The sequence below is a fragment of the Dipodomys merriami genome, unplaced genomic scaffold, assembly GCF_024711535.1.
Source record: "Dipodomys merriami isolate MVZ:Mamm:240054 unplaced genomic scaffold, mDipMer1.0.p SCAF_21, whole genome shotgun sequence".
Classification (NCBI taxonomy): Eukaryota; Metazoa; Chordata; class Mammalia; order Rodentia; family Heteromyidae; genus Dipodomys; species Dipodomys merriami.
The window spans coordinates 19,292,606-19,315,457 of record NW_027203493.1 but is presented as its reverse complement, the minus strand read 5'-3'; the positions used below and the strand labels follow the sequence as shown (position 1 = coordinate 19,315,457).

Sequence of the window (22,852 nt, the reverse complement as noted above, 5' to 3'; positions counted from 1 at the left end):
AGAAAATAGCTATTTCTAAATGACTTTCTCTCCAATGAAATAGAAAAACAAGGAATTGTTTGCCTTTTCCCAGCCTCATTTGTGACAAAAAGACTAAATCATAAGTTGGTGGTGCCCTTGCTGCTTCCATACCCCCCAAAAAGTTGTCTATAAAGATCTTTGATGTCTGTAAAGCCACATTCTGAAATAATTGGACCAAAATAAGTTGGCTTTCATTTGGCAAAAGGTAACACCTGTCATACATTTGAGTATATTTCCTCCAGATATTCTTTTAAAGAAATGTTCTAAAAAAAAAAGAAATGTTCTATATTGATTACCATGGAGTTTAAATCTCATTCATTTTACATAAACATATAATTTTATTGCCCTTAAATGGAATCGATCTAAAATGCCACCAATTTAAGTAACAATAGAGAGCCGTTGAAAGATGTATGTACCAAACTGTCAATTTGTAGTAGATTCCAAATCTGGTTTTAAAAGAGCAACAGGTTGTAATTGTCAGGGTTATATCTGTCTGCCATAGTATAAATGGGGATTATATGTTCCAATATTTCTCTGTAGGAAAGGTTTTACTTGTCAATAAGAGATTTAAAAGAACAGTCAGGGGTTGGGCACTGATGTCTCTATCTCCAGCCAACTTTAAAACCTATGCATCAAGAATATTGGCTTTTGTATCCTTTCCCTCAACCCCTGTTGTAATCCTCTTAGTGTCTTCTTTACCTCAATGAGCAGCAACATTCTACAATAAAATGCCCTAAAGGTATCTGTCACCTCTGCCTGTATCCATCTTTAAAAGTGCTCTTTTCAGGTTATTAAATTACAATTCCCAGTATACCGATCACCTCTCTGTAAATAATTGGAGGCAGTTTATTTTTTCCTAAAAGGATTTTAAGGTTTCATAGCAAAAGGAGAATCTTTTTGCCTTAAAGCTTCCCTTTTCAAGTCAATTTTTCAAGTTTCACTTTTTTACACTATTATTTTGGTTAAACTAAGATTTCATTCAAAATCAATTTCTTATTCCAAAAAATACAGTGTTAAAAAATTTAAAGATGTTTTCTCATTTTTAGTAAATCATTAGAGAAATTAATAATAATAAAGTAATTATAGATTGTTATTCTCTCATTTTTCAACATTAGAAAATATAAGTGATACTCTTAAATCCTACTTTCATACACAAACACACACATACACACACACTAAGCAAAGCAAAGCAAAGCTTCTTCTAGGTTTTTTACCCTTAATATCTCTGTGATACCAATTTTTCTCTGGGTTAAGAAGGTATTTGTTGAATGTTTTAATTAATTCATGAATTCAACACAACTCAGCTGAGCATATGGATATTACAGCACAGACAAAATAATCAGAATATTCTTTGCCCTCATGGAATTTTCAGTCTGTCAAGAAGGATAAGTCAAGGATCTCCTGAATAATCTTCCTAACATAAGAATAAGATGAAACCTTGCCTTTCATTAAACACTTTCAATACTTTTTATGGTATAATAACTAGAATCACTTCTGCTTAAGGTCCTTCATGATCTGATCTGATCCCAACATTTTGCTAGGGTCTGCTTTGTTTGGAACTATGCAAAAAAAAGAAGTGTAAGAAAAATAGCATCTAGCTTAATACCAATGTAAAGGACACAAAATGAATTCTATGAGAGCATAAAGACCATAAATATTATCTATAGTGTGGGGATGGGGTGAGATAAAGAAAGAGTTTATGAAGTCACAAATCAGATAGGGCTAGAATGACAGGCTTAAGTTAGACCTTTACTGATGCCAATATATACCAGACTCTGCTAGGAGATGGCACAAGGAGACTGAGAAGGCCAGAGAGTAGAGACAATGGGGAAAAAAAGATTGAATTCCAGGCAAGAGTCTACCTGGTCTTAATAACAGAAAGTACAAAGTGTTTTCTGAAAACACAAAGAACATATTAGAGAACAGTGTGTTTTTAAGATAGTTTTTGCAAATAACAACAAAAATCTACTCATCAAAAATGAATTGTGAGCTGCTCTGCATTCAAGATTGTGCTATCACTCAGAAATGCAAAGGTGAAGCAGACATAATTTCCATGTCCAAATAATTATCAGAAAAAAAGACACAACAGCAAACTCCTACTCCAAAATACAAATTTTCAGACTGGTTTTCAAAGGACAAAAAAGAATTCTAAGACTACAATAGAAATTAATTATTTTCTAGAAGATCTGAGAAGACTTAGTCCAAGAAGAGGAAGATGAATACCCAGGAATTCTTGTAAATATATCCCAGCTAAGGAAGGCACAAATATATTATCAAAAAATGTTATGGTATACAATTCATTAGCTCCACTGAGCACAGTATACAGACAGGATCAAGCCTGTTTTCCCTGTATTTATGTTGGTATAATTTGGGGATGGAAAGGGAAAAAACAAGTTGTTAAAATAGGGATACAGGTGGACCCATTGCAACAATGAAAAGTACAAGATGCTATGTCGAAAACGATCTTTACAACTTCAGCGGTGGGGCGGGGGGTGGGAAGGGAGAGATGGGAGGGAAGGGATGGGAAGGGGAAACAAAGGAAGAGGCAACAATGCTTGATAAGAAATGTACTCATTACCTTGCTCATGTAATTGTAACCCTTCTGTATGGTATTTTCACAATTAAAAAACTTAATAATAAAAAAGAAAATATTGAAAGGTAAATGGGGAATGAGCACAGACCTAGAAGAGTTACAGATAGTGATGGAATTCCAAATGAGAATTCATAATTTCATTAAGCAATAGTTAGACACAGATTTTTTTGAAGCAGAAAAATAATGTTACAGTGAAAATAAAACAAAGAATGTCAACAGGATTAGACCAATGATAAATAATAAATCTTAATGTCCTAAATTTGGTCAAAAGAAACAAGACTAGAAATGGGCTGTTTTATTTGTATAACTGTGCTATTTAGTTTTATATGCTTTTTGAAACAACTAAGATGTTCAGTATTGTTTTTTATATGACAGAGAAACTCAATGGGTAGTATACAGAAATGTGAAGAAACAGGATGAGATAATGTATCTTTTTCACTGTGTCTTGAACTGCTTGACAGAAGCCCTTTGTTTGAGCATCTCTAGTTCTGTAGGTACCTTTTGGTTTTGATATTCTCAGTCTCAAAAACTAAAGTTCATGAGGTGAAACGAGCAATAATCTTACCCAAAGTGTGCCAGCCAAGATATATAAAAGAGTTTTTTTCCCTTTATATATAGTATTTCAAATGTGTTTCATAGTTTAGTTTGAAAAATGAAAGTGTTACTGAAGAATTGCTTAGTGGAAATAAACAGATGTAACTTAGGTTTGCCAATGAATTGTGGTTTCTAAAGAATCCATGTTCCTTAGCTTAAATTGACCAAGAAATCTATTGAATAATAAGGGATAGTGGGGATAGGAAAACTGAGAGTAAATTAAGGATAAATATGATTAGAATACTTTATATTCATGTGTGAAATACTGTAGGAGACACCCTCCCTTTTTTTGTGCCAGTCCTGGGGTCTGAACCCAAGGCCTGGGTGTTGTCCCTGAGCTTTTGTGTTCAAGGCTAGCACTCTACTACTTGAGCACACAGCTCTACTTCCAGGTTTTTGGTGGTTAGTTAGAGATAAGAGCCACATGGACTTGCCTTCCTGGCCTGGCTTCAAACTGGGATCCTCAGTTCTCAGCCTCCTGAGTAGCTAGAATTACAGGTGTGAGCCACCAGCACCCTTTGAACTAACATACATTTTTTTCTTTTTAGAAAATGGCAAGAGGAGTACTAGAGGTAGGGGGAAAGCCAAGTAGAAAAGGCAAAGGAGGGTGAACATGATAATAATATTCGATATACAAGTATGAAAATGGAACAGTGCAGCTTATTGAGATAGCTTGGAAAGGGGAGGGATGAGAGGGAGTCACAGAAAGGGTGAGGCTGATCAAGATATGTGAATACGCCTGTATGGAGGGACATGTCAACTAATGAAAAAAAAATCCCAGTTGGAAAAAAAAACCCAAACAGATCAAATTCTGAAGTATGAAGAGATAACAACCATCTTAAACCCTTTTCTAAATAATTATAATTTATTAATTTAGCTGGTACAAGGAAAATATGACAAACAGATTCTTTTCCCCGGTTGTGGGGCTTGAACTCTAGGCCTGGCAACTGTCCCTGAGCTCATTTGCTCAAAGCTAATGCTCTACCATTTTGAGCCACAGCATCACTTCCAGTTTTCTGGTGGTAAATTGGAGATAAGAGTCTCCAATTAACCTCTCCTGCCCAATCTGGCTTTGAACTGCCAGATCTCAGCCTCCTGAGTAGGAGGGGTTACAGGCTTGAGCCACTGGCACCCAGCAACAAACAAGATTTATATGACAATTCAAATAGCATGTTTTCCAACTAGTAATTTTGCTTCATTATTGAAGTACTTAATTAGCAATAAGGAAAACACTTGATCCAACATTTATAAAAATATTTTCGGCTTAAAAATAAAGACTAGAATATTCTCTCAGTCACCATTGTATACTATTTGTCTATTAAACAGAGAAAATGAAATCTGACCTTGTTCTGTAGAAAATGGCTGTCCATGTCCACTTTTTCAAACTGATCAGGTATCTGTTGACTTGTGGAGTCAAAATTAATTGGAAATCCCTCACAAACTTCCCAACTAAGAAAAGAACAATATTATTGTTGTTGCAATATAAAGCATTTAATTATAATATTCTTTGCTAGCATAATAACTCTACTAGTAAGATAAAAATCTACTGCATAATCTTTTTGAAGCAGACATTTATAATGTGCCATGGTATTTATAATTGGGAAACAAAAGATATATATTTTTAAATCTTTTAATTGTTTAAAATACTGGGAGATTCTGTCCCTAATAAACAATTAATAGAACAACAAAACAAGAAATGATTTTTAATCACTTGAGGAAATTATCTTCATCATAAGTCTGTATTCCAGACACACTAGGAGGCATTTTTATGCTTATAACAGTTGGTCTACACAAACTAGTTCAGTATTTTCAGGAAGCCTCAGGAGGCTTCAGTGTAATAGGTACAAGGAAAAAATACAAGATAGAGAGGTTGTATTTCATTCTTAGTTTAGAAAAATCACTACTTTAATGTGACTTAACCTTATATTGATAAAATGAACTGACTCATCACTGATGTTCAGACCTACCAGACAGCATGTTACACAACAGAAACCAGTCCTAGTGCTATGAATAGAAATGTTTAGCAATATTCTGAGAAATGTGAAAAATGAGAGCATTATTTTTAAGGCTTTAAACAATTCACTTTATAGAACATAAGGAAAATTCAAGTGGACTATAGAAACTCTATTATCTAATCAATTACTTTGTACTAAATAAAAACAGCTTCACATTGTGGACTTAGGATGTAGATCTAATTTGAATCATTTCAAATGAAACAGAATTCACTATACCTCAGGAAGCAAAATTTGAAAAGGACTAAATCAAAGATAGAGGCTGTAGCTCAGTGGTAGAGAACTTTCCCAGCATGCAAAAATGTCTTGGGTTCAATCTCCAGCACTGGGGCAGAGTGGGGGGTGGGGTCGGGGGGGGGGGCGGAGGAGAGGGAGACTATATGAGTTAACACTATATACTCCTAGATATAAATTTAAAGGAAAAGGTCTAGGCGAGTTTGACAGGTTGAGGAAGTGTCAAAAGAAATTTAAATCTTATAATGCTTACTATGAAAGAATGCTGATGAATTCTTTTCTCTCTTTAAGGAAAAAGATTGAGAAGAAACAGATTCTAATCTTGCATGCAAAGTACAGCAGTCATTGGGAGAAAGAGCTGTAGCTCTTTCAAGCATTTTCATCAAGGAATAAAATGTTATGTCCTTCCAGACATATTTCTTGATAGGTTGTCACTGATTGGACTGTGCAAATCTCATCAAACTGATTTTGCTGCTCTAGGTATGTGGTCTACTTCAGCCTTTTCAACTGCCTATTAAAGAGACCTATAATTTGTTAAATTATGCAATATTAAGGCTAGAGAAAATCTTCTAGTTAAATCATCTATCCCAGTACCAACATCATGCTGAAATATCCAAAATATTGGTCACTGGTCATATTACTTCCATTTCAGTTTTTAAAATTTAATTTAAATATAATTAAAAATTCAGTTCCTTAGTCACACTAGCCATATTTCAAGTACTCATTTGTCATAAAGTATGTTTTTGTCTTCATTGGACTATGCTGGAAGACCTAGGTTAGAATCCTGACTCTACCATGTACCAGCTGCCTCTTTAGGCAAATTACCTTTTATCTTCATTTCTGTCTCTGGAAAAAAATGCAGCAATAGTAGAGTAATAGGGAATAATGAGATTAAAGCCATCATCTTGAGGATTAAATAGTCTTACCCTTCATCTGTAACTGTGCTTGGCCTACAGTCAAAATTCAGTAAATGTCAGCTTTCTTATCTGAGATAAGATTTTGACATCACTCTGGTCATGGACAATCATAGCCACAGAGGAGGCTAAACTTCACAATCCTCCAACCCCTCCTCTCCTCTTCACTACCACACCAACTCCAGCATGTTGCCTCCATTTCACTTTCTTCATAATCAAACAAATATATAAATGTGAATTTATTTAAGATTGTTAACCTAGAAAAAAACCACTAAAACCAGCTTTTACATTTCAAACAAAATTAACCAGCTGCAAAAAAATATTTCTTGTGCCGTGTGTGTGTGTGTGTGTGTGTGTGTGTGTGTGTGTGTATAAAAGGTAAAGAATGTCAGTGTGTTTTAGATATGACCTCATTATACTTTAAGTCAACCCAATAGATAATTGCTTAAAGACAATTCAAAGAACATGTTGTAGTGTTTCAAATCCCTCCCTCTGGGAAATCCTAAATCAGGTGATAGAGTACTTTAATCACACACAAATTAAGTTACTTTTCACATCCAGGTAGCAGAAGAGCATTAGGATCCATCGAGGCCTTACAGACTACTCTCACACCGCTTCTGACAAATGCAGTCACTTGATCAAAGGTCAAGCTTAAAACAGGGCTTAATGGAGATCTGAAAAATAGGGGGAAAATAAAATCTATCTGCACATCATACTTATGCATAAAATTGAACACAAACAATACGGTATACAATAATTAGTGACTAAGAAAATCCATACATAAGTGAATTCCTTATTAACATAGCAAACTTATACCATAGCTAAAATGGACATTTTATTTTATTTTGCTGAGTTATAATGTTCTGGGAATAATTAGTAAGTAATTGCAATGATGAGAATATTGTGGAGAGTAACAATAAGTTGTTCATATAACATTCATTTTGTATATATTATGTTAAGTGGATTTACTTTTCATACTACATATTTTAAGAACATTGTTTCAAGTGAATTTGAGAAGTAAAATCAAATCACAAACACTCCACAAATTAAAAAAAATCATTATGTGAAAAATGAGTCACTTTTCCCAACATTGGTGACAGAAATTTGCTATTTAACTCTAGAATTAAAAGACTCAACCATATCACCTGTGCAGCCTCTTTGCCAAAAATTATTGCAAGTGAATCTAATAATGAGAAGACAAAAAAACTCAGGAAGTGGGACATTTTGCAAAAACAAAAATTGTGTGGATTCTTGAATCAGTATCATGGAAAACAAAATAAAGGGGGAGAGAGTACTTTAGATTTAAGATGACTATCAAAAATAGCCTAATGCCCTAGGGAGTTTTTTGCAAAAAGCAAAAAACTGGGGCAGCTTGAATAAGATTGTATATTACATGAGGAGAGAAGATGATATAAAGGATATAACAAATGTGGAAAACTCTTTAACTTGGGGGATTTAGGTGAGGAGTTCATAGAGATTCACTGTACTATGCTTGCAATTCTGCCATAGATGAAAATTTTTTCAAGATAAAAATTTTGGGGGAAGAGGCAAAAATAGGACAAAATCATCTTGGGAAAGGAGCAATCTCACCCTTTTTCATAATTTAATATGTCTATCACGTAAATTAGACATGCTAGAATTACTTCCTGAAAATGAACACTCTATTACAAATTCAGTTTCTCAATGTACTTTGAACCATATGGCAATAACTTCTTAATCACACCAATTGTAATAATTATAACAAAATGTTGCAATGGCTGCCAGCACTTTATATCAGACCAGTGCTTCATGTTCAAAACTAGAGCAGAATTATTATCTTAAAGGAACAATGAAGTACAAATGACTTATAAAGCTCTCCCAATCCAACACTCAGCTGATTTTAGAATATTCTAGATTATTTGCATATTACTAATCATCCCAAATATATGATATGATTAGCTAACAAGTTAATGAAAAACATCAAAATTAAATATTGTTCTCATTCTGACAATAACATAATGGCATATGTTTTATGAAAGCCTTTCTTGATCCAAGAGCTTGCTAAACTTTTCCAAAATTCTTGGTAATTTAAATTTTACTTCTGTTTTCTATCATTGTATGAACAATTCAAATTAGAGCGTAATAAGTTATATCTGAGAGAAAACCTCACCACTTACTAGGCTATTTTTAATTCTATAAATTATACAACATAGGAAATAATTAAGCATGTATGCTACAGAGACAAATTTGAATATGCTATATCACAACTTATCCTATCAATCTCTTCAAATACCTTCAGGGATTTCTGAGGAGATTTTTGTTTCAGTATTTGGAATTTTGACTCATAGAAAGAATAAGAAATCCAATAGGCCCATAGTTTTGTGAAGACTTAGGTTAGTCTATGTTGTTTTCCTGATAATTTACATAAGACCAAATTATCCAGTTTGTGCAAAATTATTTTCCTTATTCTTCCCTACAGCTAATGAGCTAAGAAAATTAAAAATAGGCAGAAGAGTATGTTTAAGTTTCCTGACAAGCAGATGCAGAGTTCATTTGGATGTATCCTGTCAAAATATGCATAAATTTCCGAGATATTCAACACAACAGCCCAGTTCATCAGTGCCTGTATGCCACAGCCTGCTTCTTTCTTCGGAAATGCAGATAATTTTATGCAGGAATTTACCAATCTACAAAAAAATTTACACAATACTCAGCAATAACCAGTAATTACTGTGGAATAATGTAAGGCACTTTTGAGGAATATAACTTTGATAGGATAAGGCTTACAAGCTTTACCAATTTGTCTTTAGCTGTCTTGTCACTGGTGCTTAAAAGGTTAAGACTTTATTTGTGAAAACATAGAGAGATACTGGGGAATCATGTTGTCTACAGCTTCATAAATCTTGCTTAAGATCCTTTTCAATTACCATCCATTTCTCCTTTAAAAAGGGACAAAAAAATAGAGGAGTGGAAGCAGGTCAGGGCAGTGTGCGACAATGACAGTGTGATGGGCTTGGGCCCCCCGTGGCGTTTCCATCTGCTATCATTAAGGTGACTACTCAGACATGAACAAATCCCTCTTGCTGTGCTGACAGGCAGACTTCAAGAACTATGACAAGGCATTAAGACAGAAAGTCAGAGAGAGAGAGAGAGAGAGAGAGAGAGAGAGAGAGAGAGAGAGAGAGAGAGAGAGAGAGAGAGAGAGAGAGAGAGGTGTCATATCCCATAAACAATACTGTCTCAAAATATGCTCCTGAAATTTTACTGGGATTCAAAGATTTTTAAGAATTTTCAAAAAAGGTGCTCACTGGTTTCTCTTCTCTGAAATAGATTAGCTCACCCCTGGAAAGATGGAAGACAGACAGAATAAATCCCTCTCTCCTACCTGTATGCTGCACCATTAGAGACCCAGACCTTTTGCTCATTCTTCAGCAGAAGAGGATCCTTAATTTCTTGACCGTGCTCATCGAAAAGCCGGGTAGGAGAAAAATTGAGGCCTGGTGGGTTGATGGAAGAAGCTTGAAGCCTTTGGTGAATCTTGAGTAATAACTGGTGGAGGGAAAGGTGGGGAGGGGGGGAGGGATGAAGAAGAAAACATAACCTAAAATGTGAACATCTATAATAAACTGTCTCTACCCTGTAACAAATGAAGTCCAAACAGATGATAATTAAATTCATATAGAATGTTTAAAGAAGTGTGAAATGACAGCAATGTTTAGCTCGGTGTAAAGTAACAAAATGAGCATAGGCTTTTAACCAGCAGGGGGTGCCACAGGCTTGTGATTGAGCTCTGACCCTTTGGCACGGCAACTGAAAGCAGATGTGTCAGTCTCAAAGAAAGAGCATTTAGCGGCTGCTTGCTCTAACGGTCCTCTTTGATAAGGGCTAGGCTTTTCTTGTCTGAGCTACACGTTTTTGTTAGGGGCCTTCCAGACGTGGTGAAAGTTTTGCAACAGGCAACGAATGTCCCAGCAAACCTCACATAATTCAGTGGCAGCCAAATTCACCACTTACAGTATTGCAAACATTGACAAGACTGCCAGGCTTAGTTGACTCACGTGGAACTATTTTAATTAAAATCCCTGCAACTTGCGAACATCTACAGTAATGGTGGTTTTCAAACTGTGAAGAAGGCATTATTGGAAGTATGGCATGCCATCGTTTAGTATTTTATACAACAGTATTGTGTTTCTCTTCAGACTGTGTAAGCTACTAAGGTATTCCCCATGTAAGGCACACTTCTCAGGTGAAATCAATCTACCTGAACTGTTGCCACACGGCTGTTTAAGAAGGCATCTTTTCATTATTACCCATCACCTTTGTTGTGGTGTTCCAGCCACTGCTCTTTCTTGCTCTATACCCCACACTATCCATCATTCTGTTTTCCTCTCCCCAGCCTTCTGTCACAGGCTTCCTTTTCTTCTCTCCCTTGTCACTTCTTGTGTCTCTCAATTTCTTGTTGTTCTTTCATCACTGCAGGGATATGGATATAGTTGTGTTGTGTTTTTTTGTTTGTTTATTTGCTGTTCCTTGTATTAATTGCCACTGAAAATATATTATAAAGTACCCAAAGATGAGTTTCAGAGAAAATGAAAAGTTGATCTTTGATTATATTTCAGGTTATTTCATCAATTGCCTATAAATTCTTGGCTTTAGTAAAATACTTTGATTACTAATGATAGTTGTAGGATGTGTAAGAATTGCATTTTATCCTAAAAATAAATAATTCTATCTCCAACGTCAGTGATTTCACTGGTTCTACAGTGACTACAATTTTTAGTCTTTAGCATAGGAGAGCTGGAAATGATTTTTTTGTTATTAAATTTCATTAGCGTAAGTTCTTCTCATCCAGCAGAGACAAGTGCTGTGAATTAGGAGTGATGATTACTAGCCTCTTTGGCTGTACAATAGTCAAAGGCATTAGTGAAAATCTGGTTTTATTTTCAGTATTGGAACCACAAACCTATTCTGAAATCTATAGACTGCATTTCCAAAGACCTACATTTATTTCAGTGTGGTCTCAACCCTGAGCTTGATTTTGCTGCTTTGCTATGATTTCAGAAGACATGTAATGCTGATCATTTTATAAATCACAGGGATTTGGCTTTCGAGGCATCGCCTTTTTGTAAAGGGGAAAGCTGTAAAAGATTTAAGACCTGATCCCACAAAGAAATGTGCACTCCAAGGACAGGAATGTGCTTGTAGACCTGGGGTGTGAGCACCTGACCACTTAACCAAATGCACTTCCACAGGAGTTACATTGCAATCTCTCTATTTTCTCAACTTGGTGACAGACTGCACTTTAGGTGTTCACAGATGAGCATTCAACAGCCTACAGGAGGTAAGGGCCTTGATGTCTTTCATCCTTAGGTTATTGGTGAGGGCTGGGCTGTGGAAACCAAAAATTGTGATAATCTTCATCCATTTATCTTTAAAGCTATCATCACCAGGCCTTTATAGGATAAGAATTTGTTCAGGGCTATGAGAAGAGTTTGAAACATCTTAAGCTAGTGATTGAGACAAGTGTCCACACAAGAGACCAGACATGGGCATCAGAAGGATCCTAACAAGGGGTTTTATAATGCGCCATATTACAGTTTTCCTTCTGATGTATTTGCACATACATCGAAGCAGAGCACAATTTCAATGTCACAAGTCAATACAAAAAGTGTCCATGTGATAACATCTTCCAGAGTGTATAGTATAAATGACGTCTTTGATTTTAGTATGGACTAAAACTGTAAAAATTAATGTGAATAGGCAAGGAGGCAGATAGAAAAATTCTAGGAGGGCTTTTGCATCATGGCAATTTGTATCCTCAGGGATGTGATGGTAACAAGCAACCAGCCAAGGCCCTGGATCTTTCTGTAATCGTTCGAGGTAGCAATTGCTTGTTTCCTTTGGATCTAGATAATAATCCAGTGACAGCTTCCCAATGCATATGCAATGTTTGTGATTGTCTCTGAAGGCCAGGTAATGGACACCACTAAGGAGAGGGAAATCTAGGATTGCTGAGCTGAACGGGGTAAACAGAGCAAGTTTCGGAACAAAGACAAGGCAAGAGAGACCAAAACACTGGTGTGCACTCGGGCGCATAACCCCAATTTGTAAACAACGGGTGTTCAGTGTCCTTTTATTCAAGACAAAGCCTCAAAACAAAGACCCTGAACATGTTGGTTCTGCCTGAGAAATATCCCGATTGTCTGGAAAATAAGCAAAGGTAAGAGTGTCTAAGATAAACCAGCCGGACATGCTCACACTGAGCATGTCAGAAAACCAAGGCTACATATTAGTCACTTGGGGCTTAAAGATTAGAAATGCTGAAGACCTGGATCCTATCCTCCACTGAACATTTCAGAGTGTAAAAAAGATCAGTCCTGATGTATCTAACCCAAGGCCATTGTAGACAGATTTTCGGATACAAACAAAATAAAATTTAGGATGCTGTTAAAGGACTCATGGGTAAGTTCAGCTTAACAAGGAGCAAATAATTGATCTTTTGTCAACAATTTTTAAGATATAATAATTAAGATATAATTGTCTAAATTATAATGCATCTTACATTTATAGGATAAACATTAAACTCACTCTTTGCATGATATCACCAGTTTGAGTTGGACTATTAGATTCCAAATCTTTTTTACTGATATAAATGCAAATCTCTCCGGTGTCTTTACCATTTTCAAATACCTGAAAAATAAAAACATATTGAAAAATTAAGATAAATATTCTCACAGTTTTATATATATATGTATACATATATTCAAACAGATATATAAAGAGAACCATATAAAGCAAAGAACACATATAAGTACTTGGCAATGGAAATCAAGAGTACTAAACAATAGTATAAGGAATATAAAGAAAGGCTCCTGTATCTTTCTTTGATTTTTACTGTCTTATCCGACCTAAATTCCTTATCATCTTAAAATAGAAGAAAATGTGGACATTGTAAGAAGACTCACTAACCGCAGTAGGTACTTAAATACAGTAAGTGTCAATGGACCAGCTCACAGCCAATTAACTAGCATATTTCATTTTCTTTTGAAAAGCATAAGCATGTCGAATGTTCGTGAGGGATAGTTTATTTATATACAAGATATACCCATGTTTAGCTCCACTGACAACAGTGAATTCAACCTGACAAAGATCATCTAACGGTATTATGAAAGTTATCCTTTTTTTCCAAGATTTCTTTAAAATCCCTAATGTTTTTTTTTTAAATTTTGTTATAAAGGTGATATATAGATGGGTTACACTTATGTAAGTCAGGTGATGAGTACATTTCCTTTTGAACAGTGTTACCCCCTCCCTCATTCTTTCCATTTTTCCCCTTCCAATTTCCCTTTCCCCCAAGTTGTATAATTCATTTCCAACATAGTGTCTAGTGGGTTTCAGTGTTATCCATTTTAAATACATACATTCAACAAGTGGTTGCGACCAGAGACTATTGTATCACACAATGCTCATTATGGAAAAAAAAAATACCAGCAAACATTCTGATCCAAAGGATCCAAATAAACCAGGATCCAGAGAATGGCCCTTCCAAAATGAGCACCACCTTTTCTTGGAGGGTCTGTACAGAGTTTGCCACTCACCAGGCAAGACAAGAAACAGGGAAGAGGGAAGCCTTGAGAATAATTTAAACCTTTGGGTTTGTTTGTTTCTTCCAAAGTTCTTTTCTTCCTGTTTTGATCATACCTACTACATTGAGGTAGCCATTTTATGTATTTCTAGTGCTATGTCCAGAAAAAAGTAGTTTGGGAGAATAATTGATTTCATCAAATGAAAAAGACTGTCTTCTATCCTTTTGAGACTGTTCAAAATTTATGTAAGTATTTTTAACCCAGTCTGGAAAATAATGTGTTGCTAAAGAACTCCCTCAGTCTTTTGTGGGGAGTGGGCTGAGGAAGTCTTGTCTGGACTTACTGCCATTTTTTTTTCTTTAATAGAAAGAGCCATCATTCCACCCAGTGCTTTTTCTTAAGCCACTGATGGGTCACTAGAGTCCCGTCAGCTCTCAGTCCATTAATATTTCTTTCCCCACAGTGCCTTGACCTGAGATTTTAAAAATACAATTCTGAGTAAAAAAAATATATTTCCTTAAACCCAACTGTTGCCTGAAAAATATGGGAAATACAGTGGGAAGGAAATCTGATTGTTCCTCAAATCTCTGGAAGATCCTAATCCGGAACAGAACTCTTCAGCAACTGAGAAATGTACCCATGAAAAGTCACAACTTCAGTGGCATGCACTCTGCAAGGTTAGTGTTGACAAAAGCTCAGTTTGTGTAACTTATGGACATTCTTTGTTGAGACTTGCTAGATATGGAGTCAGAGTGCAGCAAATTATATTCTAGAAAATAACAAGTGTGAGTGCTAACCTCTAAACTGAGAAAGCAGAGAGGACTCGGTGCCAACTAATACATTCATTAGCTATCTGCTTTGTTCACTACTTCTATGTCCAGAAACATAGTGTAATTAAAAAAGAAAACCACTGCCTGTGACTTCAAAAAGTTCTCTAAGGACATAAATACCAGATATTTTAATAGTTAAGCAAGACTTTATAGGTGTTTAAGTGGAAGAAGGCTACCCTCCACTTGTAATTCTTATATTGTACTTTAGCTGTTTCTACAAAAACTTTAAAATTCTAAACAGAAATTCTAAGGTCTGTTTTCCCTAAGGCAATGGCTCTGGCTTTAAGCTCATAGTAACAGCCAATTAAAAATTCAAGTCCTGTGTGTGTATTTGTGTCTCTCTTGCACAAGGAGTGTTTTATTTCTAAAGTCCGATGTTTGAACAAAGATATGTCTCTAAATAGAAACTTTCTATGACTGACTAGGCATAGGAAAATAATCTACCTTTCTCTCCTACTGCCTGATCATTGGCTAAGAAAAAACCAACCACCGTGGTGGCTTTCTCCGTAGTTCTCTGCATGGCCCACTTCCCTACAGCTTTAAAATTAAATTCTCACCCTTGGAGTAGGACGATACAAAAAGCTAGCTGAGGCTAGCCTTGAGGCCCAAGTAGTAAGAGAAAAACCACCTAGCAAATAATGATTCAGATCCTCTTGCAAAATACAGCAGCTAATCACTACTGAAGAAATACCTGGAAAACAGGAATTTCTTTCTATATCTCTACTCATGCAAAGTACAAAGACTGAAGAAGTGTGCCACACATTTTTACTTCACATTAATATTGACTTTGCTTGAACAGGATTAAATTAAATTGACACCAGTTGCTCAGTATTGTGCTGTAAATTAATCCATTCTTTCAACAAACATTTATTGAGTGCTTAGTGTGTGCCAAGTACTGTTTGGGTCCCTAAAACATATTAGAGAAATAAAATTTCTTCTCTGGAGCTGATTAATCTATTTTGGGCTAGAAGAAGGATAATGAAAGAATGAACAAAGCAAATAAAGGGTGAGCATAGGAACGGATGTTGGATCTTGTGAGGCCTGAAATTCATACAGTTGTATGGGTCTTTCTTTTAACAAGACGAATACAAAACTGTAAGTGCACAACTAGCGATTGCTTTAGAACAAAAAAAAAACACAACTTGCATATATTAAAAAAAACTCACACAGCAAAAATACTTTTTTAAAATTAAGTCATAGAAATGTTTTCATTAAGAAACCACCCTAACTTCTTTTTCAATATTATATTGTCTTTGATTACATTTTCATATGTTAATTCTGCAATGTTTTCTATTACAAAAGCAAGATCATTGGATCTTTTCTCTAATATGGTTCATTCCTTTTATTATTGATTCCAAAAATGCGGGGATATTGTTGTTTGTTTCTTGCATTACTGGGGACTGAACTCAGAGCCTTACCCATGATAAGCAGTGCATTAGCCCTTGAACCACATCCCCAGTCTTTTTGTTCATATTTTGATTTTGAGACAGAGCCTCATTAACTTTGCTCATGTTGGCCTCAAATTTGTAATCCTCTTACCTTACCTTCTGAATAGCTGAGATTACAAGTATGTGCCACTATGCTTAATAAGAAAAGTTTCTCTCTTTTTCACAGTTTTCTCACATCACAAAAGTTGTTAGGATTGAACTCCAAATTTACCAAAGCCTTGACAAGATTTCTTTAAACTATAAGCTACAAATCTGGAAGAATTTTCTACAAATTAGTTTTCTTTGTTAATTTCATATTATCTTTATCCTTCACCATCCGTCTACATACTTTCTGTTGGTAGGCACAAATAGGACACAGGAAGCAATACCCTATATGGTCAACAAGTAATCACCATCTTCTTGAAAGCTCTTCCCACACCATGGCTATTTAGGCTGGATAACACAAAGAAGTGACTGCAAAGACCTAATTACATTTCACTGTGCCTAAACTAAATGTATCCCGATGTATCCCCAGCTTGGAACCTGTCTATTAAAGTCTTGATCCCCAGAGTGATGCTATTAGGTGGTCATAGAATCTTTGAGAGAGGGGCCTAGTGGAGTTCTTAGGTCATGGAAGATGTTCCCTTGAAAGGGGTTTCTCTGCAATGCACCCCTGCTATGATAGGCTTCCTTGCCTCAGGGTCAAAATAATGAAGCAACTTGATCATGACATGGAACCTCCAAAACCATAAGCCAGAATAAGTCTCCTTCTGAGTTCATGTCTAAGATAGTTTGTTATAGTAACTGAATACTGGTTAACAAACCCAAACTCAATTTTCCCTTACCCTTGACAATACTCACCACTGCATCAACACATCCTGGTGCAGCATAGACTACCAAAGAGAAGAAAATGGACTGGAAAGAGATCACGGTCTTCACAATTACAATTATACTATGCTTACAAGTGTTTGTGTACCTATGCTACATTTGTAGCATGGCTAGGAGAAGGTTGGGCCCTCCCAATATTTTGGACATAAACAGGAAAGGAACCCTGAGGCTCAAGTTTCATTAGCTTCATGGTAAATGCAGCTCTAAGTAAGTACGAAGAAGGCAAGTGCTCTGTAAAGAAGAAAAAAATCTTGGGAGAAAGGGATCATGCAATAGGATAGACAGGGTAATGATCATAGGAAAAGAGATCTCTAGGAAGAGAGCAAGTCAGGGAGAGAGCTGAGAGAAGAGCATGGCAGGCAGAGCCCTGGGAGTAAAGAAACTAGTCAGAAGTGTCTAATGTGTTCCAGGAACTGCTGAGAAACTAGTGTACCTAAAGAGAGACAGAGAAGGAAAGCAGATACTCACAGAGGGACCAACACGGGCAGTAGAATGGGGAATCACCGGAGAGTCGTTAAAGGACCAGAAGTGGTGTGTGTGTGTGTGTGTGTGTGTGTGTGTGTGTGTGTGTGTGTGTGTGTGTGTGTGTGTGTGTGTGTGTGTGTGTGTGTGTGTGTGTGTGTGTGTGTGTGTGTGTGTGTGTGTGTGTGTGTGTGTGTGTGTGTGATTCCCAGGGCTTGAACTCAGGGCCTAGGTACTATCTCCAAGCATTTTTGGCTCAAGGCTAGCATTCTACCTCTTGAGCTGCAGTTCCACTTTTGGTTCTTTTTGGTGGTGCATTGGAGATAAGAGTCTCACAGACTTTCCTGCTTGGGCTGGCTTTGAACTGTGATCCTCAGATCTCAGCCTCCTAGTAGCCAGGATTATAGACGTGAGCCACAGGCGCCTGGCCAAACATACATTTTTGAAATTTAAACTTATTTAGTATTTTAAAGTTGTTTTACACAGGGGTTTCGATTCAACATGTCGGTTTATGAGTGGAATAATTTTCATCATCCCCTTGACCCCATCCATCCCAATCTCACTCATCCCCTTGAGTTACCTACTTTCAATTTATTTCTGGATCCCCTTTCCTCCACGTAGTACTTTCTCTACATTATCTTTAAGTAATTGTACACAGGAGTTCCTATTCAACAAAGTACTTTATAAATACAATGTATCTGGATTGATGGCAACCCCGTTCCTCATTCTCCCCCATCCCTCTCAACCTTATCTCTTGAGGATCATTATGCCTTCTGGGTTAATACTAGACCATAGGACTAGGGTCTCAGAGAATGATATGTCCTTTAAGGTTTTGCCTTCCAAACTAACGTTATTTGCTCGCTTGGGAAATCAAATTTGTAATGAGGCTAATATTACTGAAACATGGTCTCTGCATCTATGGATATAAAATAACCAGCATAAATACAATTATGTATACACAAATATTTGTAAAGACATAACTGTCTCAACAAAGTGACAAAATACATTATTTACTGTGAATATTTCATAGTAACAGTGACCACAACTTTTATGAGGAAAGCTGACATGGTTGGGAGGGGGGGATGTAGGCCAATACAGTTCTTTGATGAGTTTTCCTGGCATCCATCATTTATGACATCTATTTGGGGGCTATGTAAGGCCTTGTTAGGGACTATTATCTAGCCTTTAATGCTATAAGTCTGGTTAAAAGCTAGCTGTGGGGAACAGCAGGTTTCCAAACTCCACAACCACTGAGCAGACCACCCAGGAAGCTCTCCAGTGCGTGAGCAGAAGGCCAAACGTGTAAGCTTCAGAATGCCTCCAAATGCAATGCTGTCAAGAGGCAATAATAGAAAAATGACACCGCAGTGTGCTGCCAACATTGGTAGGCTGTACAGTAACAGGATTTACTACTAGAGTCTGGTAAAAGGAATATGAAATGGCCTCGCAACATTATCTGGACTATGTCAGGCTGAAGCCAATGAAATATGTTGAAATAAAGTCAATTTACACAGTTTGGACTGGAATGCCCTAGAAGCAAACACTGGGAAAAGATCTGACCCAGGAAGTTGACCAGGGAGCACTAGGAGGAAACACTGGCAAGGAGGAAAGCAAAATGTGCAGAGATGGCCACACGTTCTGTCCTTTCCAATGGAGGGGTAAGAGCTCCAAACCTGGAGATTTGTCCAGAACTGAGGCAAAGGAGCTGGGTCTTTGTATGATCTTGCACCCCTACAGTCGATGCAGGTTGCCCCTAGGGTATATTAGGTTGCCTAATCTCAGGAGATGAAACTCTTGATACCAAGGACAATTGTCCAAGAAGAGTATACCTGCAGCAGTTAAAGTACAGGCATCTCAACAGGTGATCCAGCAGTACCATGCAGCATCCATCACGGACACAAAGTATGTCAGCTTGTAAGACACTGTTACATACTCTAACTCATGCAACACAACTGAATAGTATGACAGATATTACAGGTGAATCTCTATAAGGTTAAGCGTCCTCCTGCTTCAGGCACAGCTCCTTATAAGGAGTCTTGAGAAACCAAGTTTTATACTGTTTTAAATTATTCAGGTCAAAGTTTACTCATGAATCTAGTATTAGAGACTCTTATATATGAAATCTATGTACAAATGACCATATAAGATGATGCTAAGCAAAATGAACCCCTAGATATGGACACAAGAGGTTTTTCTTTGTTGTTGTTGTTTTTAATGTACTTTGTGATTCTTTTTGTTTCCTTTGTATGTTCTTCCCCCTGTCTATCCCCTGTTGTCACTGTATTTGATTTTGGTACCCTGCATCTTGTATATACATTTATCTAATTTGGGGAGGGGAAGGGGAATAATAAAATGCTGAAACAAGGTCACAGGCTGAAAAAAATGAGACTCACAAGACATGTTGAAAATGAACTTTACAACTTGGGGGAGGGGGAAGAGTGGGAGAGGTAGGGGAGAGAAGAGATAGTAGGAGAAAAACAAAGGAGGGGGTAACAATGTTCGACAAGAAATGTACTCTTGCTGGGCGCCAGTGGCTCAAACCTATAATCCTAGCTACTCAGGAGGCTGAGATCTGAGTATTGGGGTTCAAAGCCAGCCAGGGCAAGAAAGTCCACAAGATTCTTATCTCCAATAAACCACTAGAAAACCAGAAGTGGTGCTGTGGCTCAAGTGGTAGAGCATTAGCCTTGAGCTAAAGAGCTGAGGGACAGTGTCCAGGCCTAGAGTTCAAACCCTATAACCTACAAAAACAAAAACAAAAAACTAACAGCAACAAGAAATGTACTCATTGCCTTACTGATGTAACTGTAATGCCTCTATTCAATAAAATAAAATTTTTAAAAAAGAAATTTGATATGGAAAAACTAAGCATAGAAATAGATTCTGTAACAAGAGCTTTACCTCAAAGCAAAAAAAAACACCAAAAAGAAAATTAAAATACATTATGCAAGAAGTAAATTAGCCTTGAAAAAAATTCAGAATTTAAAGTCACCTTGAAGATAGAAAAACAGCACTAATTAATTAATGTAATATGGTCATTAATTTACACAAAGTACTGCAACTGCTACTTTTTCTATTTTTATAAACTTCCACAGTAATTTTAGGAAGGTGCACACTACTTTTGCTCAAATGTATAACATAGTATAAATCAAACAATAAACATGTCTAAACTTAATTTTCAATTAAAGTGATAAACAGGGAAAATACAGAAAATATAGGACCCAGTCAACAAAAAGATAATAATGAAATAGTATGTTTATACTACGTAGAGGAAAAAGTCAGCAGACAATGTGGCACATTCCTCTACCCCAGCATGTAGGAGTCAGGGGCAGGAGCACATTCAGATTATAGTGAGCTCGACTACACAAGAGACCTTGTGAAAAGGAATGAAGGAAGGGAGAAGCAAAGAAGAAAAGAGGAGGGAAAGAAGGAAGGAAGGAAGGAAGGAAAAGGAAGGGAAAAAAGAAGGAAGGAGGGAGGGAGAGAAGGAAGGAGGGAAGGAAGGAAGAGAAGAGGATAGGAGGATGAAAAATGCCACTGAACATTGTAGCAGTGAAATCTGTAGCACTGTAGCACTATTTAGAATCATGGAAACTTGGTGGCTATCTATAGTTAAAAGATATTTATCACTGAGTCCTGGAGACTTTGACCTCAAAATTGCTTTCCTACTAATAATATTCCTAATAGAGTTTACTCCTTAAAATACTGCAGATGTAGGAAAGAAAATGAGAGTTACATTATTAGGGTTTGAACTTTTAAGGCTGTGGTTTGTAATCTCAACTCTCTGCAATTCCTGAGAAGAAGGTCTGAGAAAGATCTGGTGAGTAGGTCATCACGGGATAATGGCAGCAGAAATCTGATTAGGGATTCCATTGGAGCAGCCACCACCAGATTTTCAAACAAGGTAGATCCTACTTTTATATATTGCATATAGTATATTCCAAGTTAGAATTTTGGTCTAAGAAAAAAAAATGTGAGCCATCTTACCTTGTACTGTATTTGATTCCGGTGCCCTGTATCTTGTATATACGTTTTTCTAATTTGGGGAGGGGAAGGGAAATAACAAAATGCTGAAACAAGGATACAGGTTGACCCATTATAGCAATGAGATGTACAAGACACTATGTTGAAAATGATCTTTACAACTTTGGTGGGGGGGGGTGGCAGGAAGGATTTGGGGAGGTGGGAGGCAAGGGATGGTAGGGGAAACACAAAAGAGGAGGTAACAATGATTGATAGGAAATGGACTCATTACCTTACTCATGTAACTGTAGCCCCTCTGTACAGCATCTTTACAATAAAATATATATTTAATAAAAGACTTAATGGCATGTGCTTTCCTATGTACAAGTTTTGAAGGGTGATAAGAGCCTGTGGTTCCTGAACTGAGAGGTGTGACAGAGGGGCTAAGGAGGTGGAAGGTGGGGGGGTTCACATTTACTTCAGGAGTGGTCCTGCATCCCTTTGTTTAAGCGTCTATGATCATACTTCCTTGTGTTGTTGTCATATTTTAAAGGGCTCTTCACCGATGTAAGATTTCTAAAATATGACATGTAGCTCTGCAAAAATATTCTCTTTATCCAATTACAACTCCCACCAACTTGAATGTATAAAAATATTCACAATTATGTATACGAGAATGACAAGGCAAATTTGCTTAAATCTCCTGTCATAAGCCAGGTAATTTTAATATGCCCTTTACTGGAACATTTTCAAGAGAAATAGAACAAAAATTTCACTTGATTACATTAATTTAGTGTTTGAGATTATATTAACTTTGTATTTAAATATGACATGGGTTCCATTAGCTGAGTATAATGTATTATATGTAAGAGATTAGTTAATAATGTGTTCACCTATTTCTTTTAATAGAAAGCCAGGGGAGGGGCTTTTGATGCGAAAAATAAAATAGTAAAGATGTTCCCAAATTCTGCTTTGCCAAAAGAAATAAACATAGGACTAAACCAGACCAAATAGGACCAAATTATGGGACCTCAACTTCCCACCTTTGGAGCTCATACTTTTACCTTTGATTGGAGTATATGCTTTAATGCTCTTCTGTTCTATTTTATATCAAATATGCCTATAAACACTATTTTTCTTCATATGAATGGGTGCTTTTAAGTAACTTATGTCCAAATTCACTACTGATAGCCCTATTAGCTGCATCTTTAAATGGCTAAAAGCAGAACATTTTTATCCTAAAATTTAATCCACTTTTAAATTGCACATTATCCTCAAGCTGCAAGTAGAACATAGACTGAAATGCATTTCTTCATCTGCACTGACTACAAGGGCTGTAGGCATTTATA

The 22,852-nt window shown here is 36.6% G+C and overlaps 1 protein-coding gene across 1 annotated transcript in view; it reads right to left on the bottom strand.

Annotated features, from left to right (window-relative positions):
* The window catches only part of Dcdc1 (doublecortin domain containing 1), a 323,039-nt gene that overhangs the window by 157,177 nt on the left and 143,010 nt on the right, over positions 1 to 22,852 (bottom strand). Inside the window, 4 exon segments of the mRNA XM_070032669.1 lie at positions 4,552 to 4,657; positions 6,917 to 7,042; positions 9,733 to 9,896; positions 12,936 to 13,037. Coding sequence (XP_069888770.1) covers positions 4,552 to 4,657; positions 6,917 to 7,042; positions 9,733 to 9,896; positions 12,936 to 13,037 — 498 coding nt within the window.